This window comes from Cheilinus undulatus, linkage group 12 (assembly GCF_018320785.1).
Source record: "Cheilinus undulatus linkage group 12, ASM1832078v1, whole genome shotgun sequence".
NCBI lineage: Eukaryota > Metazoa > Chordata > Actinopteri > Labriformes > Labridae > Cheilinus > Cheilinus undulatus.
In genome coordinates this window covers 35,457,473-35,480,582 of record NC_054876.1, presented here as the reverse complement: position 1 = coordinate 35,480,582, position 23,110 = coordinate 35,457,473, and the positions used below count along the sequence as shown (strand labels likewise).

Genomic DNA, 23,110 nt, shown 5'->3' with positions numbered 1-23,110 from the left:
ATGCGCCTAAGCATCTGCTGACCCCACTCCATCATTTTATGTGGCCTACCACTTCATGGCTGAGTTGCTGTTGTTCCCAATGGCTTCCACTTTGTTATAATACCACTGACAGTTGACTGTGGAATATTTAGGAGTTAGGAAATTTCCCCACTGGACTTGTTGCACAGGAGGCATCCTATCACAGTACCACACTGGAATTCACTGAGCTTCTGAGAGCGACCCATTCACAAATGTTTGTAGAAACAGTCTGCATGCCTAGGTGCTTGATTTTATACACCTGTAGCCATGGAAGTGATTGGAACACCTGATATCAACTATTTGGATGGGTGAGTGAATACTTTTGGCAATGTAGTGTACCTAAGTGGGTGAACAGTGTTTAGATTGAGTATACTGAAAAGCAGTTTACTACTGGTGCACTCAAAAACGTCCACGAAGTAGCAGACGTTGCACTGTTCACATTTTAGCACGCTACCTAACGTTGGCATCCGTTAGCTAGCTTACATGATATTAGCAACTGTAGCATAACTCAATCAAGAAAAAGGCATTTAAGGCAAACTATGTTTGTTTAATTGAAGTAAATGTTGACACAAAATACAAGTTACATGAATTTAATAGTGAAAATAGCTGTGAAATCTGATTCAAATCGTCTAATATCTGTTTGGCATCTGCTGTTAAAAAGGAAGTAGAAGAAGAAAACAGAGGTGGCTAAACTGTCCTCACTTCCTGTTCAGTAGGCAGTGTGTGATTTGGGACAATACTAACCCACTGTGATCAAGTGCTCTGTATGGCATGTAAGTGGACTCTTATACAGTACACTAATAGATGTAGGTGATTTGATACACAATAATTGTATATCAGCTGCTGCTGTGATACCATATTATGTAAATAAAGCTCTATTTGACAATTTACTTAGTGTTTTCTTAGCTTCAGACTAGTCAGCTAACACACTCACTATTTGTAGTCAGTCAGATGCTTTCATTAATGCTTTCCACAGCAATTTTTTTTGAGGAGTAACACATGGGACTGTTACAAGACAGCAGGGTAAAATATTTTGTCATAACGCAATACATAAAAAAAATCACAGAGATACCACAGTGTCCAGAGGGTTATCAAAATAGACAACAACTCAAAAGTTCCTCAGAGGAGCTTAAAAAACAAAATCAGTTTTGATTTTATTTGTGACAAAGTCCTTGTTGGGAGTCATTGTCTTTAAATTGTTTTGATAATGCTGTTACTTTGGTATATTCCTCCATATACTGATTATGACATATTGATTTTTCACTGTGTGAGCAGGGATGTACGTTATCCCAGAGTGGGATTAATATTCAAACACCTAAAGCTGTTTAAATCAAGTTCACTAAACTATAAATGAAATACTGTTTTAGTAGAGTGTACTATCTGTTTTTGGCTTCTCTTCTTTGACAGAAGCTGAAGAACTGAAAAGTATGAGTCACATTTACTGGAATAAAGATATTGTCAGGAAAATGAATGTTTTGTATCAATATTGTCAGAGTTGAATTGAAAAAATTATATTGATTTATAAATTGCAATTTCATGTCCTTGTCAAAATTAGAAAAACAGTTTTTAAAAAAGCTGTCATGTAATTGGATTTGTGAAGTAAATGTGATAGTTACTGAATTGTGTCGATTTTTCCTAACCTGTTGATATAAAGTCCTCCTTGTTTTTGCATCTGTTTGTAGGTAAATCATTCTGGCTGCATGTGTATGAAAGTTTAATTTGCACGTTCTTTATTTGCATAAGACTTAGTTAAAAAGTGAAATTGATGCTGCTCTGAATTAGATCTGCAAGCCAACAATATCAAAGTGGTATAAAGGAAGAACCCTTAAAGAGCGCATATTAGCTGTTATTTACATTTTTTTGCCTGATGTCTTCATTTTTATATAACATCAATCTGAATGATAAAAATATAAATAAAATATGTAATTTTTCACCTCTAAACTGGGACAGATGAAACTGAGGGTGGCTGACAGCTAGTTCAATTTTTAACTGAGTATTTTTAATAATGTGAAAGAAAGATGATGATAACCAGGCCTCCATCCGAGAGGGAAAGTGAGAAAGCATTGTTTATTTACATAAAAGCGGGAGTCCTGTGGTCTATTTATTGCAGATATTTATTTTCCAATAACAGTGAAAGTGCAGCTATTTCTGCAATCTTATTCTTAATCAATTTTTACATTAATAAGACAAGTGATAGCAAAATCATTCTCTATTCACATAAGCCAAATGAAGAGGCACAGTTCATAAAATATTAAAAACTACTTTTTTTTAGGTAAATTGATGCTCATCTTTGTTGCTGTTTTTATTTTGCCTCATTCATCATCTGGAAAAACTTCAACTGAACATGTCATGAAATGCAACAGTTTGTTAAACAGTCAAAGTATTCAGCTAACTCTCTCTCTCTCTCTGTTTGTGTGCAGGCAGGAATTCAGCTCAGAGGCGTGCCCTGACCTTACAAAGGAAGTGTACCTCCAGGACATCCACTGTGTGGGTTCCTTATGTAAGCTGTATTTCAGGGAGCTTCCCAATCCTCTGCTCACATACGAGCTATACAGCAAGTTCACTGTGAGTACATTCTTCTCACATTTACCAGAAAATCATAAATATTCTGTTTTTTGGACTGGCAGTGGTTTTCTCAGATCAATGCAACAAAGATAATGGCATCTTCAACCAAGACCAAGGTTACTGTCAACAAAAACTGAAGAAAAAACAAAGAAACATGGCGAAAAAACTTTTCATTATAGGAAATATAAACAAAATCAAACTATTAAAGAAAGTACTAGCCAACTTGAACAGTATTGTGTGTTGGCAATACTTGCTTTAATCAAAATGACATTGTAGAGAAAACATTTTTTTTTCCCTCAAAACATTATGTCATATCCTATCATAATGTATTTTGTCTGAATATTCAACATACATTCTAGTGGGCTTTTTTCAAGCTGTGGGTGTATCCATATTCCTGTAGTACCACCCACATGACCCCACAGGGACACGATCATACCCTCTCCTGGTCAACAAAACACGTAGACTGGATTAGCAAACTCCCATGCTCCCCCTACAAGCTCTGCAAGGGTAAAGAGCTGGTCCACTGTCCCACTGCCAGAACAGAATCTGCATTGTTCCTCCTTTATCCAAGGTTTGACAATCAGCTGGAGCCTCCTTTCCAGCACACAAGTGTAAACTTTTCCCAGGAGGCTGAGTAGTGATTCCCTGATAGTTCAAGCAAACCCTCTAGTCCCTTTTTTTCTTTTTTAAATGGGAGCCACGACTTCAGTCTGTCACTCCACCGACACTGTCCCAGACCACATCCAAAGCCTTCAGCATCTCAGACTCTACCTCCTCTTTGTAGGACGTGTGAGCTGGATTAAGGAGTTCCTCTAAGTAGCCCTTCCGCCGTCCAACAACATCCCCAGTCTGGGTCAGCAATTCCCCACTTTCAATAGCCTCACCGAACTCCTCACATAACAGAGTTCTTGCCTCTGCAACTGCAGAACTGCATCCCATACCTGATGGCTTCCAGAAACCCCAGGGCAAGCTGTGCCTGAGAAGTCCTTCTTTGGCCTGAAGAAGGAGGCTGGAGCTTACTTTTGACAGGCACTGATGGTTTTCAAGCCATAACACCTAACAGCTGCTTCCTTAATGGAGGCTTTGAACACCGACCACTCAAATTCCATGTCCCCAACCTCTCCCGGGATGCACGAGAAATTCCTCGGGAGATTGTAGTTGAAGACCTCAGGGACGGGGCTTCCACCAGACGTTCCCAGTTCACCTGCACATCACATTTAGGTTTACCAGGTCTGTCCAGTAGCTCCCCTCCACCCTGGTACCAAGTATATTTACGAGCACCTCTATGCTCGAACATGAAGTTCATTAAGGACAGTCCATGTCTTGCACAGAAGTCCAACAATAAAGCACCACACAGGTTAAGGTTGGGCAGGCCATTCCTCCCAATCACCCCCTCTAGGTTTCTGAGTCATTGCCCACATGAGCTATAGTGTCCCCAGGTGAGGCCCCCTCTGGTTCAAAACTGCTGTTCAGTGCATAAGCACAGTCAGAGCCTTCCTCCCTGCCACTTTGAGTCGCAGGGAGACGACGCTCTCGTTCACTGGAGGGCTTGTGAGTATCCCCACAGCATCCCCTTGCCTCTCACTCTGGGCGACTTCAGAAAAGGAGAGTCAAGCCCCTCTCCAGGAGCTTTGTTCCAGAACCAGAATGCTGCATGTACGTGAGCCCAACTATATCCAGTCAGTAGTGTTCCACCTCCTGAACCAACTCCAGCTCCTGCTGCCCATAGACACTGCACCCGACTTCCCCGCCCATGCCTGCAGATGGTGAGTCATAGGGTGTATATGTCCCTCCAAAATAAAGACAAAACATTTCAAAATTCTGTATTTTTCTAACCTCTCTATTCCATTTAAATTGCTAAAATATCTACCCACTTAGTGAGCGAACAGTTAGTTTCCATGAACCAGTGATTATTATTGTTTACTGTGATAAATTCAGGCTTCATGGGAAATGCTCAAATCAAAAAAGCATGACATTGTGATTAATTGTGCACCCCTAATAAAAACCATAACCATGCTGCAGATATAAATAAATGGCATTCCTCCATTCAACCTCTCAATGTTTGTGTTGAGAGTCTATAAAACATATTTATCATCATCATCATAAGTGTTACCTCATGCTTCAGCTCACTATTGATCAGCTTTCTTCATCTCCTCCCTGGAGGAAAGAGAACTGTTAGCAGATGTTGACTGAACTTAAAGCCTGCATGACAAAATAACCCAAAATATGCTTGTAACCTCAGTTCAATTCATCATCACCATCATCTTTATGCTTAAAAGTAGTTTGCTATCTCATAATTTGATAAAGATGTCCCTGTATATTATTATAATGGAGACTGATCTATTTCATCATTTATGACTGTGTTTTTGTTGGCTTCAAGCTGCCATGCCTTTCTATCAAATAAAAAATGTTTCCTTATGCTCAAGATCGGAAACATTTAAAAGATGTAAAAACACTTCATTAAACAGTACAAATTTTGGGACACATGATCTTTAGATTAAAACAAGGTGAGGCCAGATAACTTTATTTTTAGATCACCATTCAGGAACAGAGCAGTTCATAATGGCTTACACCATAAAAGAGCAAACATTAAGAAAATCATTGCAGAAAAATTAGACATTAAATGCAAAAACTCTGAATATAAGAGCCTAGTGATCATATATACAGTATATTTCCATCTTTGAATTGTTAAACCCTGCTTAAGCCTGTGAATATAGTGGGGCTTCAAACCCCATAGTTTTTTTCTGAATAATCTTGATGTACTTTAATGCATTTATACAGATTTAAATGTTTTTTGCCTTTAGATTAGTCAATAAAAAAAGAACTGCTTAAGCCCAAGTCTTCTTCTAAGATTGCTTTCTAAAGTTTAACCACGGTGAAGCTCTGTAGCCTACTGGAGACATGAAAGAGTCTTTAGAAACTAGCAGAGGAGAGGAAAAGCAAAAATACCAATCTTTGAGACCTGGTTCATGCTTTCTGTGGAGCTCTCTGTGTACATACTGAGACATTTGCATATCTTGGCATTCATGCATCTCGTGCTGCTTGTGCCTGAAAACTCCAGTGTTTTAGGAACAATCGGTCTCTCACAAGGTGCGACTGGAAACTTGATTACAATGCCAGAGAACTTTGTAATTTCAGCGTTTGGTTTAAGTGTTGTAGTTTTTATTACAGTTATCTTAACTAACCTTGACAAGTCATATTAATTGTGTTTTTATTAATTACTCTGAATGACCTCTACACATTCCTGTCATTCATTACTGCTATGAAAAACCTAACGCATACTGGAAACTTATTAAAGCCCACAATAAAACAAAAACTAAGTTAATCTCAGTTATAATTGAGGAAGTGTTTGAGTTTGAGGCTATGGAGGGGATTTCACCACAGCAGCACCCTTGTGGGGTGTAGTGTTTTTGTCCAGTGTGTAAAAACTGTTGATGTAACACCAAGCTAATCCATTGCAATGAAGACGGAGTTGTAGTAAGGTTTCTCTCTTTCACTTAACTTTGTCCACATTAACATTAGCAAACCGTGAGGCTTAATCCTACAGAAGTTTATGGAAGCAGAGGGACTGCCATCAGGCATTTCCATTTTGCTGAGATTCAAGCTAGTACATTTGTTCCCAGTCAGAGAATGGCCAGACCAATCAGTGTCATTTGGAGAGAAAGGGGGGGTAGCTACACATGTGGTTTATTTGAATTGACAGCAAGCCTGTAAACAAAGGTGGACGATCAAGAGATTAGCGTGGATGCAGCTATAGTGGCATTTTACCTGAAAAGACTTCTTTACAAAAAGAAGAGCAAACAATCACAATGAAAGCTTTTCTTGCTATAAAAGATGTTTTTTACTCTTCTCCTGACTGGAGGAGTTTAATTTAGTATCTGGCTCCCATGATGGGTAAGAATTGAGTATTGGCATTTCCATGACGGCCTCTTGAGCTTGTGAGATGTTTTGTTGGTCTAACTGGCTGGTTAAAGAAAGAGGGTAAATGGACTTGAGATGGTACAGTGCCCAACCTCTGACTTGTTTTTTTCTGTAAATATTTGTAGAATCTTAAAACAAACAACTGAAAAGAACAGGCACAGATTAACAAGTTATGGTTATTTATTAAAACATTTGATTTCATAACACACATCAGCTGAAATGAAAATGTTTTTCGTAAAAAGTCTAATTTTTACAAGAAAAGAGGAAAAAAATGAAATAAGTGCCAAGACAGGCTTTTGTCGATTAGAGGCTTTAAAAGTCAGTTTTGATTGTTTTTCGATTTAATTGCCCAGCTTTAGTCACACCTACCCATTCTCCCCATTCACACTCTGATGACAGAGGTTACTATGGAAAAATGGCCATCAGTATTAGCTAACAAGTATCCGTATCCACTACCGACAAAGTAGTGGGAGCAAATTGGGGTTAAGTGTCTGGCTATCAATATGAGATTGCAGCAGAAGATCAAACTCATAACCTTCTGATTGCAGGATGACCAACTCTACCGACTGAGCCAAAGTAGAATCCAGTTACCCTTTGAGGTTTACTTTTACTTATCTACGCTGGCAAGAAAAGCATTTAAACCCTTTGAATTTATCTAATTTTCTACATTTATTGTAATCTTGCAAACCAGATGGATTTGCGCGTTTCCCTGTTTTTCACTGGTGAATCCATCTTGCAAAGCTCCCATCTGAACAGTTTGGGCCCGGTTAGAAAGTGACAGGATCAGTCAGGAGTAAGAGGCAGTGCTTTCGGGTGTGGCAGAGCCGTGACATATGCAAGCAGCGAGAAGAGGCTGGTGCAATTATGGCAGAAGAGATCAGCGTGGATACTGCTAAAACATCCGTTTTATCAGAACTTGACGACATTTCTTTGTTCAAAGAAGAACAAAGAACAGCAGTGAGTTGTTTAATTTTCAAAACGACATGGATGGATTTGTGTGAAACAAATCCATCCATCTGGTTACATTTATTGGTCAGTGTGATCTGATCTGCTTCTAAGTCACAAGTATTGAAAAACACAATGTGCTTAACCTTAACTACACAAACAATTATAATATTTGAAGTCTTTACTGAATACAGCCATTAAACATCACAGTGTGTTTGGAAAAGTAAGTGAACCCTTAGGCTAACCCTTAGACTCCAAAAAGAGCTAATTGTAGTCAGGAGTTAGCTCACCTGAAGTCAAGTCAATTAAATGAGATTTGTGCCAGGTCTAGAGCTACTATGATGTATAAATACACTCACACTCTTTGGGTTTGCCCTTCACAAGAAGCATCCACTGATGTGAACCATGGCTCGCAAAAAAAGAGATTTCTACATGTGACATAAGCTGTGTTTCCATCAAGGGGTCCGGTTTGATTCAGTTCAGTTTGGTATGGTTAGGTACGCTAAACCCCAAAATAGTTTGGTGGGCGGGCTGTAAAGGCGATGAATGTGAAGTCACAGACAGCGCGAGTCTGCTGTTCCAGCAGCAGAGTTATAGAAAGTATGAGTGACAGAAATCAGTAGGGAATAAGCAGTAAACAGCTTTATTTCAGCTGAAAGTGCTTTTTAAAACAATAACTACATTTTAATGATGTTAACCACTGTCAGTACAGCTCCACAGCTGATGGAATATGTGTACAGAGACGGTTTGACTCGTAACGCTATGCTAATATGTGAATAGGCTGTATCTTGTCTAGAACAGTTTATAAGACAAAATATGAAAGTTTAGAGCTGTACTGTGAGAATTCGCCGCATTAAAAATAAAGGAAAAGTTCAGCTGGTGTTAAAATCAAGTTAGATTAAGTCAGAAATCTGGGGTGCGCTGATGTCGTTGTAAAATAGTCTGCAGCCTGAAGTTTTAAGAGCCCATTCAACAACCACAGAGTGATGTTTTCACAGGTTACCTAACGTAAGAAGTAGATTAAAAACTAGTTACAGAAAAGAATGAACTGTTTTAAGTCTTCGTATTCACAAAACTTAAACATTAATTTAGTTTCTCATCCATCGCAGATGGATCAGGCTGATGTGAGCCTTTGGGCTCTGCTTTGTGTACTTAAAATCAGATAAACATCAGGAAACTTGATTTGTGGCACAATATCAATATTCATAGACTTGGAAACTGTTTGGATCTCTGTCGAGTCCAAAAATTTCCCATTTAGGCAGATATTAGTCTGTTTTTCCCCCGTTTTCGCCTGCTTCTCACAGCGCAGACTTCTGTGTTTTGAAGCCCAGAGGCAAGCAGCTGAGTCGCGCGCTGAAGTGACGTCAGTGCAGCCCCTATTGTTGTGTGTGTAGCTCCACCTTTTTGGTACGGGTAGGTAAGACTGGCACCCCTACAGAAGGGTGCCGAAAAGTGGGACAGGTCGGTTTTTTGGGACCCTTTCCAACTTTTGCTCTATGGAAACGCAAAAAAATGCGTGCCGTTCCGCACTGAATTGAGCCGGACCACTTGGTGGAAACGACATAATAGATGCAGATGTGATCACACTGATGACTAATTAATGCAGAAAACTACATCATTTCCTACTTCTTCCTGCCTCTCTATGGCAGTGTTTCTTAACTGGTCAAGCTTCAGGACTCACCATCAACTCCTCAATGAGAAATTGCGACCCAAATTTCAGATATTTCTTGACCAATCAGATATATTTAATGAAAAATAGTACAGTTAAGACCACATAAGCATGAAAAATAAAAAAAGGGAAAAACAAACGTGTTGTAGAGTGGATTTTTTGGCACTATTTCTGTTTCCAGGAGCACATTTATGACCCACTGAAAAGGGCTCAATGACCCACTTCACTCTATGGGGTGTTACACAGATAGATGTGAAATATATCCCATGGATATGTTTAATAGTCTATCTAGTGTGTTGGGTTAGTTCTGGAGGGAAACGTTAAAGAAAAATCAAAGCCCAGTTTTCTCTGAATTAAAAAAAAAAGTTCAGTAAGTCATCAACAGTATTGGGAGGGGAAGGATAGGATGCACCAACCTTCTCCTTTATACTTTGCTCTATTTACAGACTTGATTTTTAGCCGTAATATTGTCAGGGTCCATGGTACTTTTCACAAGCTATCCAAGTGTGACATGGTGGTATAAGGTCCTTTAAAGGACACAAATGTGCAGGTTATTAACCTCCTTTTGAAGGAAAACCTGGTTTATTCACAATCTTGGATTAAAGAACAACACTACCAACATTCTTAGAGTGTCACAATGACGTCTCTGATTGGTAGGGCTTAAGTACCCACTAACTTTTGTGTTCAGCTGCTACACTAATTACACAAACTTCTGTCCTGCAACACTCATGTTATAAACTCCATAAAACACTTTAAGTTGCTTCATATAGTCCTTTTGCTGTGGAAATGAGACAAAAGGGCATAATGTTTAAACAAATACTTGTTTATGTTTACAGCCTCCCGCATGACCAGTAAACAGAGCTGACATGCTCATCTGTTTGGGCCTCAGTCACATGAGTTTGACTGCACGCAGGCCAGCGTGTGTGTTTACATTCGTTCAGCAGGGATAAATGGGAGAGGAGGCCGTGTGTAGGCTATGAGACCAGATCATACAGTCGCAGTATCCTGTTCATCAACACTAATCCTGGTCATAATCCATGTGTTGAAGAAGAATGATGTTTTGTTAGTACAAGGGCGTGTGCACATTTTGCAAACAAATTAAGAGTGGTTATTGGATTGTATTTAAAGCCAGCTGCAGAAACCACAAACATGACAACTCAATTCATATAAGGGGTTAAAGCTCCTGGGGAGTTTTTAGCTGGTTATGAAATAGACTGAAATATTTCTAATGCGTCTTTCTGACCTACATAAACAAACGAGACCATCAGTGATTAAAAAATATTTCTGTGTAGTAAATTTTGATGCAACCGCTGTAAGAGAGGGCAGGCGTCAGACCGGCGTCTAATGGAAGTAAAGGATTAGACCATTTGTCAGATTAGATTTAGTGAAATGATAGATAATAATTGCAATCCTAGCTAAGCACAGTGAGGAGACACAAACCAACCCTTGACTTCTCCTTTCTCTCATTCATGCAGGAAGCAGCCACAGTCCAGGGGGATCATGAGAGACTATTGCACATCCAGAGAGTCATCAAAGAACTGCCGATCCCTCATTTCAGGTGAACTAAAGCTCCAAGTACCTTTCACTCTCAGCGGTAATGATGCAGTAATACGTTTTGAGACATGAAATATTTTCTTGACTATCTTTAGGACTCTGGAGTACCTCACTAAACACTTGAGCCACCTCGCCACCTTAAGCACTCAGACCAACATGCATACTCGAAACCTGGCTTTGGTCTGGGCTCCAAATCTGTTGAGGTGAGTTTGCAGATATGCTTGAAATACTTGATTTATGGAACTTTTTTGGTTAATGAAGGGAAATGTATGACATGACTGCTTATGGAGCACAATGGAATCAATACTTGTAACTCTATATCGACAACAAAAGCAAGAAACTACTGACATTAGGTGTGGCGTTACTCTGCATGCTCTATATTAGCATTTATTTGACAAAATTTTACCAAAAAACATGCAAATATTAAGGAACAGGGATGCACAATATTTTTGCTGATATACGATATTTACAAATTATTTTAAAAAACATTAACTAATCTCCAATACCTAAATACAATTTTGTTCGAGATTTGCGGCAAATCTGTTTTCAGCACTGGCCACTGCCAAACCGTGTCAGTCTATGTAGAGCAGATTGATCCAAACAGCTGGAAAAAAAGGTGCAAAGTATAGGGATGAAATTGATCAGATGCCATTGTTGTTTTTTCTTATTGATTCAATTCTTTATCAATTCTTTCCTGTGAATTGTCTTTTTGGAAAAAACAGACTGTATAGGTTTTCACTGTTAACAACTCAAATTTTGTTAAGCCTCTTTCTCTATGAACACTGAAAAAGATGTATACCACCTTTAGTGAGAGTCAGTGACAAGCACACTTCAATTACTGGTTATTATAAACAGTTTTGGATCCATGTTGTTAAAGAGTTTACTTTTGAGGTGGAAAAACACAAAATTTTACTTAAAATCACACATCCTTTAAACAAACATTAACTTGTTAACTTCATTATGTTTTCACCCATTGCAAAATCAATAAAATCATGGAATCATGTCAAAAGACAAATCAACCAAAAGGCAAAATAATCTGCTGTTGACATGCTGTTCCCGTGTAAGCTTGCAGTTATCTTGTGCCTTTGCGTCTCAAGCTACTCAGGGCTGGGTTGCATTGCACTGATCTCCAGACACGTTTCCACCATGTAACGGTCGCTCACCTGTGGTCGGAGTGAAACCACTGTGCTGCAAAGCACGCATAGTTGGTGTATGTGGAAATTATTAGTAATTTCAGTCCTTAAGACACACGCTACAGTGCAAGGAATGATGAGGAATGAAGAACAAGATTTCAGCTGACGAAAGTTTGTTGGACCACCCTAAAATTCCACAGACTTATCTGTTCGTATGGCCAATATCTACAGCTGATATAAGCAGATTTTACAGTCAAAATAATGGTTGTAAATATTGGCAGAAATTTATATATATATATATATATATATATATATATATATATATATATATATATCATGCATCCCTATAAAGGCATCCTGTTCTGGAATAAACAGCAGCGGTAACCGACCCTTCGAAAAGACACAACAGATTAGTTTCTCCTATGTTGGTGAGGGAGAAGTGACACTGGTGAGTTGAACAAACTCCAACTTCAGGCTGAGCTAGCAGTGATAAAAACAGCAGACAATAAAGGCCACTTTAACATGAAAGACACTGAGCACTGCAACGCCTAACTGCATCAGCCTAACTGCATCAGCCTAACTGCATCGGCCTAACTGCATTTGGAAATGAAAATGGGCACTGCCATAACATAATATAGCATTAGAGCAGAGCACAGGCCATCAATCAATCAATCTTTGTTTGCCATAACTTAAGTTGTCTCAAGACACATTATAAAAGGGACAGGTCTAGATTGTACTCTCTGATGTGGCCTATTATAGTAAAGACCGGCGTTAATCACCATGAGCAGTATTTAGCCCCATAACAGTGGTAAGAAAACCTTCCCTTAAAGGGCAGGATGACATTTTTTGACATAAAATGCTACTTAGACACGTACAGGACAAAACATTCAAAAAGACAAGGTACTACAGCAACATGGGGCACCATAACCCCAACAAGTTTCCCCAAGGAGTTTCAGTAGTTCAAGCATTTCCTATTTCCACCTTTTAATTTCCCAGATCTAAAGACATCGAGGCATCATCTGCAAATGGAGACATGGCTTTCCAGGAGGTGCGGATCCAACAATCGGTCATCGAGTTTATTCTGAATCACACAGAGCAAATCTTCAGCGGCAACTCTGTGCAAATCAAACCCAAAGAAGGTATGATGTCCCAAAAACATAAGTACATATTTTATGATGGATCAGATTTTTACAAATTTGACTTCTCATTAACTAAACTGACGTATTGTGGCTCCTCCAGGATTGGGTCTGAAGTGTGGGGAGAAGTATGCCACACTCCCAATCAGTGGTCAAGGTGGGCCGATGAAACTGATGTCACTGGAGGAAGCGCAGGCTCGCTCCTTAAGTCCAAATCATCCTGTTCATAGAGAGCGGCAGCGAGAGAACAGCCTCCCTGATACCAGCACAGCCATGCTCTACCACACCGTCATCGACATATCTGACAGCAAGTATGATGGGCTGACTTTGGTCTACTGAGCTATTAATATTAAACTTTACAAACAGCATACAGACTGTTTGATGCATTGATGTAGCTGAATGCACTGACTTTATCTTCATTACTGCATTCATCTTAACAATCTGTTCATCTGTTAGGAGAAAGTTTTCTGGGAAATCAAAGAAGTGGAAGTCAATCTTCAACCTGGGGCGCTCTGTGGACTCAAAGGGGAAACTGAGCAGGAACGGGAGTGTGTTCATCAGAGCACAAGGAATAAAAGGTAACAGAGATCTACCTTACAATTAAAAGGATAGATAGATTTATACATGTTGTTTCTGCAGTGTTAGAGAATCAGTCATGATCACAAAAAACAAAATCTTGCATCAAACAACAGAGCAAAAGATTTGGAATATATTAATGAAAGATTATCATTAAAAGACAAATAGAACAGTTATTATTCATCATGATGTTACAAGATGAACTTTAGATAGTTTTTAAATTTGCGAGTTTAGAGTTCTGCTCTTTTGATATGTCGAGATTTCACACTGGAGGACAGGATTTTCCACATAATTTCCTTGCTACATTAATTTTACCCTCTACCTTTACAAGCCTTCCAAGGCAGCTGCTGAGAAGCCTCCCCACAGCATAATGCTGCCACCACTGTGCATCACAGTGGGGACGGTGTGTTTGTGGTGATGTGCAGTGTTTGGTGTCAACCAAACAGCGTGTTGTCTGATCGCCAAAAAGCTCTATTTTGGTCTCATCAGACCAAAGAATTTTCTTCCCTTCCACCATAAAGTTTCCATGTGTCTTTTGGTGAACTCTAGTCAAGATTTAATATAAGTTTTCTTCAACAGTGGCTTTCTCTTTGCCACTCTCCCATAAAGCTTTGACTGGAGAAGAACCCGGGCAACAGTTGTTGTTGCTGAAGCTTGTAACTCCTTCTGAGTAGTCATAGGTGTGTCTTGGTGGCCTCTCTCACTAGTCTCCTTCTTACATGTCACTCAGTTCGTGAGGACAGCCTGATCAAGGCAGATTTACACATGTACTATATTCTTCTCAATTCTTGATGATGGATTGAACCAAACTCCGGGGATGTTCAGTGCCTTAGAATGTTTCTGTATCCATCCCAACTTCTACTTCTCAATAACCTTTTCTCTGAGTTGCTTGGAGTGCTCTTTTGTATTCATGGTGTAATGGTAGCCAGGAATTATCCAAGGGGGTGAATACTTTTTATAGGCACTGTAAACTGTAAGTTCCTTATATAAACTTTGTACTCAGCTAACTTTTATTCAGTCATTGTAATAATTGTATTCTAATGGCTATTTTGATTTAATAATTGCACCTTACCTTATACGCTTACAAAAAGTAAAACTGCCTTCATATGTATTATACTGTGTAAGCTATGATGTAGCTGTTGTCACTTCATTTTGCCTTGTTGCCTCAACAAGCTACATGAGTAAATTTGCCTTTTCTCTCTTTTTCTAATTGTGATAATGTTTGTTTTCTACAGAAAAGGCAGCTCTTCGACCATCCAGAAGCATGGAGTCTTTATGTTCCCTACCAACAGGTAGATACACATTCATTTAAAACTGCAGGTTTGTCTTAGCCCCATAATAAAATTGTGTTTTTCATCTATTGCTGAGATATTTTTTCTACTTTTTTACTTTTCAGATGATGACAGAGGAGGGGCCAACAGTCCAGTAGGTGGAGCTGGCAGCCTTTTTGTTCCAGATGTAAAATCCAGGACTCTGGGTTCTGACTCTCTCTATGAACACGAACAAACCTGGGACCTTAAAGGGAACAAAGCAGCAGGGGCGACTGGAGGATGGGGCTCTAATTTGAACCAAAAGGGGTCACCAGGTGCCTCTGCAGCCCCTCAGAAAACACTACCAGAACAGCTGAAGGTGTTCAAAGGTGACGACCTCAGTGGCTACCGGCCCACCTCCCCTAAAAACAGGAGGATGTTGTACTCAGGCTCCTCCCACAACAGCTCCTCCCGGCCCTCCTTCCCTGGTAGCTTCTTCCCTCTGGAGTCATCTCCCAGGCATCAGCGTAGAGCTGTAAACATATCTGAGCCTTTTGCAGTGTCCGTACCTCTGCGCGTGTCAGCTGTTATCAGCTCCAACAGCACGCCATGCAGGGGGCCCGCCAAGGACAAAGCTGCCACTCTGAAACCTAAAGAGAGCTCAGAGCAGAGCAGCAGCAGTGGAAACAGCAACACTTTCCTTCAACTGGAAGCCAAGAAGCAGGAAGGAACAGAGAAGAAAAACACAGAGGAGCAGACCTCTGCAGTCCTGCCTCAGGGTGAGGACATCATACTTTATCTCCTTTTAAAATGGCTTCTTAAGTTACACGTTAGAGGATATAATCAAAACATTATTTTTCCAAACAGATACAAGCAAAGAAGTGGTACAAGAAGGCCAAGGAAGGATGAACATTTCTGAACTGGAACCTCACACCCTTAAAAAAGGATCACAAGAAAAAGATGCAGCAGCGCCATCTCCTGGGGAAGAACAGCAAAAGCAGCCTGTAGCTGTGAAACTGGTAATTATGGAGTTTGTTACATTTCCACTACAGCAGTGTCACAGTGTTTTTCTTGTGCCTTTACTGACAGAGAAGGACAGTGGATAGAATCAGAAACAGGGATGAGAGAGCAGGGAGAGACATGCAGGAAAGGGCCATAGGTCCGGATGTGCATACGTGGGTGAGTCTTAAACCACTAGGCCATCTGCGCCCCAGGACAGGGTTTTTTCTGTTTTATTGATTTTGTTATCACATAAACATGAGCTAGATAAGCTTAGTTGGTAGAGCAGGAGCCTCACACAGGCTACAGTCTTGGTTACAACAGTCACAGGATCCCCTGCATGTCTTGACCCTATCCTTTATCCTACTTCTACCTTTTCTGACTCTTTACAGTTATACCATCAAATAAGGGCAAAACAGCATCTTTTAATAATAATTAGGGCTGTCAAGATTAATCACATTAATGGTTAAACTAAGATCCACAATTAGTGCATTAATCTTTTTTAAATAGTGATTGATCTCATGCTTTATTGCCCCTTTCAGCACACTAAGGTTAAGCAACAGCATCATCTCCCTGCAGCCACAGTGATGTAAAATAAGTCCACCACTACTCCTTAAGTTCTAATTTTACCTGAAAAAAGTCATAGATAGCTCAGAGGACAAGTCAAAAGTCATCTGCACATTGTGTTATCAAAAATAACCTTTTGATTAACATCTTATTTCCTTTTCAGACCATAATAAGTTCCCTTTTCAGTGGTTAAGTTCATGTTACAATCTTGGATTTATCAATAAAAGGTCTGTATCCAAATAGGAGGTGATTCACCCTCAGTTTAAGACAGTAGAAAATCAAACTGATTGGACATGATTTGGAAAGGCACACACCTTTCTACGAAACAGCTTGGAGTTTGCAAAAAGAAACTCAATGTGAAAGCCAAGCGTGTAGGGTATTTTTTCAAATTCCAGTTGGACTTTCATGTGTTTTGCACTGAGGAGAGTCATAAAGCCCAGATCAGTGGGCTGCAGTGATGGTTGTCCTGGAACTTTGTCCCATCTCCACACAGGATCTCTGGAGCTCAGTCAGAGTGACCATTAAACTCTTGGTCACCTCTCTCACTAAGGCCCTTCTCCCTTGATTGCTCTGTTTTGGGTGAGCAACCAGCTCTTGGAAGAGTCCTGGCTGAGCCAAACTTATTCCATCTGAAAATTAAGGAAGCCACTGTGCTCTTGGGAACCTTCAGTGCAGAATTTTTGTAGCCTCCCCAGATTTATGCCTTGCAACAATCCTGTCTCTGAGCTCTACAGGCTGTTCCTTTGACCTCATGGCTTGGTTTTTGCTCTGATATGCATTGTCAGCTGTGAGGAATTCAAAAGAAAGGGTGTTTGCCTTTACAAATCATGTCCAATCAATTCAGTTTACTACAGATGGACTCCAATCAAGGTGTAGAAGCATCTCAGCAAAGATCAAGAGAAATGGGAGGAACCTGAGCAATGATTTCAGTTTTTATTTTTAATACAATTTCAAACATGTCTAAAATTCTGTTTTCACTTTGTCATGATGAGGTACTGAGAGTAGATTACTGAGAATAAAAATGTTTTTTTACTGTAGCATCAGGCTGCAACATAACAAAATTGAAAAAAGTGAGTAATAACAGAAATAGATTTGTTGAATGTAATCCTTTGTAACTTTTCTGTTGTCTTTACTTTCACAGGAGAAAAAATCTTCTGGTAAAGAGTCGTGGCCTGACCTCAACCAGGAGCTGAAAATAACCGAACCTGAAATCGATCTGCTGGATGAGACTTTTAAACCAGTTTTTGGCTCTAAGAGCTCTTGTGAGGTCACAAAGTTAACCATGGATGTGAAGTCCAAGCGAAGCCGCAGCTCTCCGTCGCTGTCTCTGTTATTTAGGGAGCAGCCTTCCAATACCTCTCTGAGTGATCTTACAACAGTGGGTGGATCACGCTCTGCAAAAAAACAACCCTCAGAGTCAGACATCTCATTCCCTCCTCACACAAACAAAGAAAATGTCTTCACTGCTGACAGGGAGCATGACAAAGAGAAGCTGCAACAAAAACCTGAATCTTCAAACAAAGAAGAAACAGCAGACGCCAAACAGAGTCAGCTCCCTTTGAAGGAAACCAGTTTAGATAAAGCTGGAAAACCTCTGATGATAGAGGAAACCCAGACAGTTGAAGGCCCCTCATCAGCAGATGATGCAGAGAAACATAAAACTTCACCAGAGGACATCAATGTCTCATATCATGGAGGAAAGAAGAGTGTGATTCCAGAGCTGGAAGTAATTCAGAGGCTCTCGGTGTGTTTAGAAGAGAGATGCAACACCCTGGAGCTGCCAAACCTCGACATTGATGAAGGAAGTGGAGGAAACTCAGAGGAGCTGGACTTGGTGGAGCCCTGGGAGGATCTTAGCTCCACCAAGCAGTGGGTCACCAGTCCTCTCCACTCACCTGATATAGAGGAGCTGTTTCACCAGCTGTCCCCCTTTAGCTCTCGGGACACTCCAAGCTCGGAAGAGGAAAAGATTTCCTCTCCTACAGTCGATGAAAAGAAACAATCTCTCACGAAGAGCTCAGAAAACTTCTCAGGAAACCTTTCTCAGAACACCAGCAGCAAACCAGACACTCACTGGATGTATTTACCGTCAGTGCCAACACGAGTTCGTGCAAACAGCAGCAGTGAAAGCCAGCTTCACGCAGGGAAATGCAGCACAACAAAACAGAAGAATACAGCATCATCTCAGAGGTTTTTCAGACAGATGTCTCATGAGGCGGCTGCTTCAGAGAAAAGAGAGGAGAACTGCTTCTCTAAACACCGGCCATACTCGCTCAATTTAGATCTGGGGCAGCGATGCATCAGAGACATTTCTAACCAGCAAAACCGGAGCTCCTCAGAGTTTTCTTCCTCTAAGAAAGGTTTACAGAGCTCCTCAGGGACAGTCAGCAACGGACTGCCCTCAGAGCTGGACTTGTTCCTGAGCGATCGTCAGGCACCTCTACGCCGAAACTCAGCCCCGGTCAGCGTGTCGTCTGTGAGAACAGCCTTCATGATAAAAACATGCCAGGCCAAAGCCGTGCCGGTCGTCCCTCCGAAGGTGCAGTACAGTCAGATCCCTCACTCCAGACATGAGAGCGACTTTCCTGCAGTGAAGGAACAAGAAAAAGAGCGTCCTAAAATGACAGCAGAGAAGAGCAACAGCCTGCCTCCTCCTGTGATGTCTGATCTAAAAGAGGAGCTGGAGAATAAAAAACCTGTCGCCAAACACCAAAAACATGCTAATATTGGGAACAGCGCTGATTCTGTGAAGACCACGTTGACTACAGAGTTGCCAGTCATAACAAGAAGACATGCACCAAGTCTGGAGGTGTTTGTAGATGGTCCCAGACCAACCAGAGGGAATGTTTTACAAAGACCATCCTTCAGGAACAGACAAAGACCTCAAAGTCTCATCCTGCTCAGCCCTCCTTTCCCCATCATGGACTACCCGCCGTCTGGAGATGACACCAGGCTCCTCTCATCCATAAAGAGTCTGAACGAGGCATCAGCAGGGAGCGTGTTCTCGAAGGAGATGGCAGAGAACTTCAGGGTGCCGGAGGGGATCCCTATTCAAAATAAAATGACTATTCCAAAAAGCGGACAGAGGTTAGAGACATCAACCAGCTGCTTCTACCAACCACAGAGGAGGTCCATGATATTTGACAGCAGGAGCCACCGACAGAATGAGTGAACGGAGCTAAAGTAACAAACTGTGACAATGGTTGTAAATAAATAGTATAAAAAGAAACTTATAGAGGAAATGGAAAAGATAAAGTGGAGCAAAGCATGTCGATTGCTGTACTGCAGCTTCTTTTTACAGGAATCCTGGACTCTTCTAAATTGTGAAGTATAAGGAAAAAAGTCAAGGATGCAAAGAGCTATTTGAAACCTTTTGAGTTTGATTTATGGCTGCAGTTTGTGGGAGTTTTTGCTATCCATCAAACAGTTGTTTGGTCAGTAAACTACAAAAAACTAAGATTAAAATTTCTTAGTATGGTTTCTAACTTTCTTACTACACCCATAAAACTTTCTTAAACACCAGCTGCTAAAGCTTAGGGTCTGTAGATCCAGCATTTGGTTAGTAAAAAATGCTGAGAATTCAAAATTATTTATCAAAATTGTGGAAAATTGAGCAGTAATCTCCTCTCTTGGACGATGTGGATGTGCCAATTGAATGTGCTGAAACCAAGCTATAGGAACGAACCTCCCCTGACATTCAAAAATTATTTTTTCAATTCTTTAGATTTTTGCATTGAGGGAGTATGAACGGGCAGAATGAGGGCATAGCTAGGAACAGTAAAACTGCAGACTGTATGTAAGTTATGATATTGAGCAGGTGAGCTGAAGATGCTAAAGGGTTGGTGCCTTCATGTCATGTTGGGGATGGGATAATGCAAAGCTTATTTGCTACACAGACTACTCTAGGGATGCATGGTATTATCTGTGTGATATCGGTATCAGCAGATGTTTTTGTCAAAAGTGGAATATTGGTATCTGTGAGGAAAGTTGCTCTGTCTTCCTGCTTTCTTTCCTCTATCCCTCATCCTCTGTGTGTGCATCTTAGTTATTGTGTTGGAGCTGCTTTCAGAAGGCTGCACAATGTGATATTTGAAAACTGACGATGACATAAAGACACAATAATAAGAAAAATACAATTTTTGATTCAAACAGAGGGGTCTGTACATTTCTAACGCCCATTCCTCATCTGAGACACCGTATATCTCAGAAAGGAAGTGCCATTATTTGCTGGTACAATGTATTTCCATTTGTTTTTTCAATTTAACTTGATTGATAAAGAAAGTCTGGCAGTTACATTTATCAAATAACCACATTGAAAACATAGACTAAAAAATATTTCATAAATAAAACAGAGAAAGATCAGAGGTCTAATCTGGGATTGACTCATGTATAGACCTGTTTTAGAAGTAGTTACATGAATGCTGGCTCACTTTAGCTTCATTAGCTTTAGCTAAAGCCAACATAGCTACCCTGGCTACATAGTTAACGTTACTACATAAGCCAGTGTAGCTACGTGTGTTCATGGAGGACAAGCTTTTTCCTCTAAGCAGACTGTTTACTCAGCTTTATCAAATGTTTTGTAAAAAGGTTTTGCAGGTCAGGTTTTGACTTTTAACTTTTGGTATCCAAACCCCTCCCCTAACCCTAAACAGAAGTTTAAAAAAATATATATTTCTTAAGTGTAAGCGTGTATTTCCGGTCTGACATATATGGCATCTCAGATGAACTGTCATGAGAGTGGGCATCAGAAGTTTACGGTCTGCAGCCAGACTGTCTTGTGTATTTAAAGATAAGAAGTGCCTAAAACAGCACTACATTTAACCAGTTAAACTTTCTTTTTCATTAAAAAATCACACTATATATAACAGAAAGAAAAAGTTTTTTTTCCAATATTGTTCAGCCCTCTTGGGTATCTCCTACAGCAGTGTTTCCCAAACATTTTTCCTTGGAGCCCCCCACTACATGTACCTAAAAATAGCGGAGCCCCCAGGATCCAAGAGAAAGGAAATAGTGACACATTTCCGCCAAAAATCAATATAAATTTCACTTTTTTCACTGATAAAACTATGAAAAAGGCCTATGCATGCCTTCGTCATCAAAATACCTTTGTACAAACTTCTTGATAACTGCTTAATCGTGGTTTTAGTCAATATTTGCAAATCTAATTTTGACAGCCTCAGAGCAGACAAAGCCTCGCGCCCCCCCTAAGATCTTTGGCACCCCCCTGGAGGGTCCTGGATCCCAGGTTGGGAACCAATGCTCTAATGGATGGTCAACTTTGAATTAAGGGGATAAATCAAGAGTATCCCCATGTCTGCAGACGCCACCTCTGCATGTTATCACAGAATAACAAAATGAAATACAGTATATGGCTGCATGTCTTCTTAGGGCTTCCAAACAAAGACTTACTTGATTTTACTTGTTTAAAAATGTTCTTTATTGTCATTCTTCTCCAAGATAAGTTTTTAATGGCTTTCATGGAAGCCAGGAGTGTTTGATAACCGAGGCTTAGCCCAAACTTAGGAGGGTCCGGAGGTACAGGTAAAAAGATTCAGGGCTTTTGAGAAAACATTTGTGGCTTCAGCCCTGCAAGCCCACCCCTGGCTCCGCCTGTGGTTCAAGCAGTGAGTAGATGTATCAGTGGGAAATATGAACAAAAACACAGTTTGCTTTTTGAGATCTTTATTGCCTGAAAAAACAACCCGAGCTGCAGTATAGTACCAACCCTGCAATAATATAAACATCTGAAATGACTTTTCAAAAACATTCAAAGATCAGCACAGTGAAGGTGAACAGAAGTGAGCTTACTGACAGTTGAACTGTTAAACAGTTTAACATGTTTTGGTTTATTTATTCCAGTATTAACACGTTATGAAGTAAACTTGATACCTATAAATATACTGTATGTCGACTCTGTGACAGGCTGGCGACAATGTGATTTTTTTTAACTAATATTTAAAAATATGTCTGGTTTGAATATATCTCAACAATATAAATAGTATTAACCCACAGAAGGACTTTCATTCTTGTGTATCATTTTTGTTGTCGCTGTAATTACCTTTTGTGTGTTGTGGCATTTTTTTGTCTCATTTGTGTGGATTTTCAAAGCCATGTGTAAAGTGAACTGGAGGTTGAGTGTGTGCACGCAGACTGTATTTGATGTGTTCGAGTCAAAGTCAGATGATGGTTTCTTCAGGTTATTTGTCTCGTTGCTTTACATTTTACAAACACAGGGGATGAAGCCTTTACCTTTATGTGGGTGAGCTCCAAAGACCATAACACAGCTGGGAAGTTACAGTTCTTTTAACACAGTTTTTTTATTGTGGTTGGATGGTTTGGATGATTAATACATGTGATGAGAAGTGTTTTTATGTTTTGTAACTGTATCATACATGTGAATACTGAAACTGAGAAACTGTATTCATAGGAAGGACAAATGGAGTGAGAAATGAGTTCTCCTGTCATTCCCCAGGGATGACATCTTTGTACATAAGACTCTTGATGACTTTTGTTACTGCAGAACGTTATGAGAATAAAAGTTCTAAAAAAATCCTGTCTGTTAGCTGTACTAAGATCTGTGTTTCTTTAAAGTTTCAATGAGGAACTGTTCAGCTGGATCTGAAATTTATATTCATTCATCTCTCTAAGTCACCAAGATGACTTCTTATGATGGATTTTCCTACAGTCGTTGTTAATATTTGTAACCACTGTAATGAGATCGGTTTAGGCCAAAGTGAAGCTGCCCAAGCGACAGGAAGTATGCTCTAGAAAAGTGCT

At 40.1% G+C, this 23,110-nt stretch overlaps 1 protein-coding gene across 2 annotated transcripts in view; it reads left to right on the top strand.

Moving 5' to 3' along the window:
• Positions 1–22,057, top strand: part of arhgap31 (Rho GTPase activating protein 31) — a 34,292-nt gene extending 12,235 nt beyond the window's left edge. The window contains exons 3-12 of one of the 2 annotated variants that reach the window (XM_041800745.1): positions 2,439–2,583; positions 10,594–10,676; positions 10,768–10,875; positions 12,802–12,944; positions 13,045–13,252; positions 13,398–13,519; positions 14,753–14,809; positions 14,914–15,546; positions 15,635–15,786; positions 17,475–22,057. In XM_041800745.1, the coding sequence (XP_041656679.1) occupies positions 2,439–2,583; positions 10,594–10,676; positions 10,768–10,875; positions 12,802–12,944; positions 13,045–13,252; positions 13,398–13,519; positions 14,753–14,809; positions 14,914–15,546; positions 15,635–15,786; positions 17,475–19,505 (3,682 nt within the window). In that variant the 3' untranslated portion in view covers positions 19,506–22,057. The other variant, XM_041800746.1, reaches the window with a different exon arrangement.
• Positions 22,058–23,110: the final 1,053 nt, after the last annotated feature.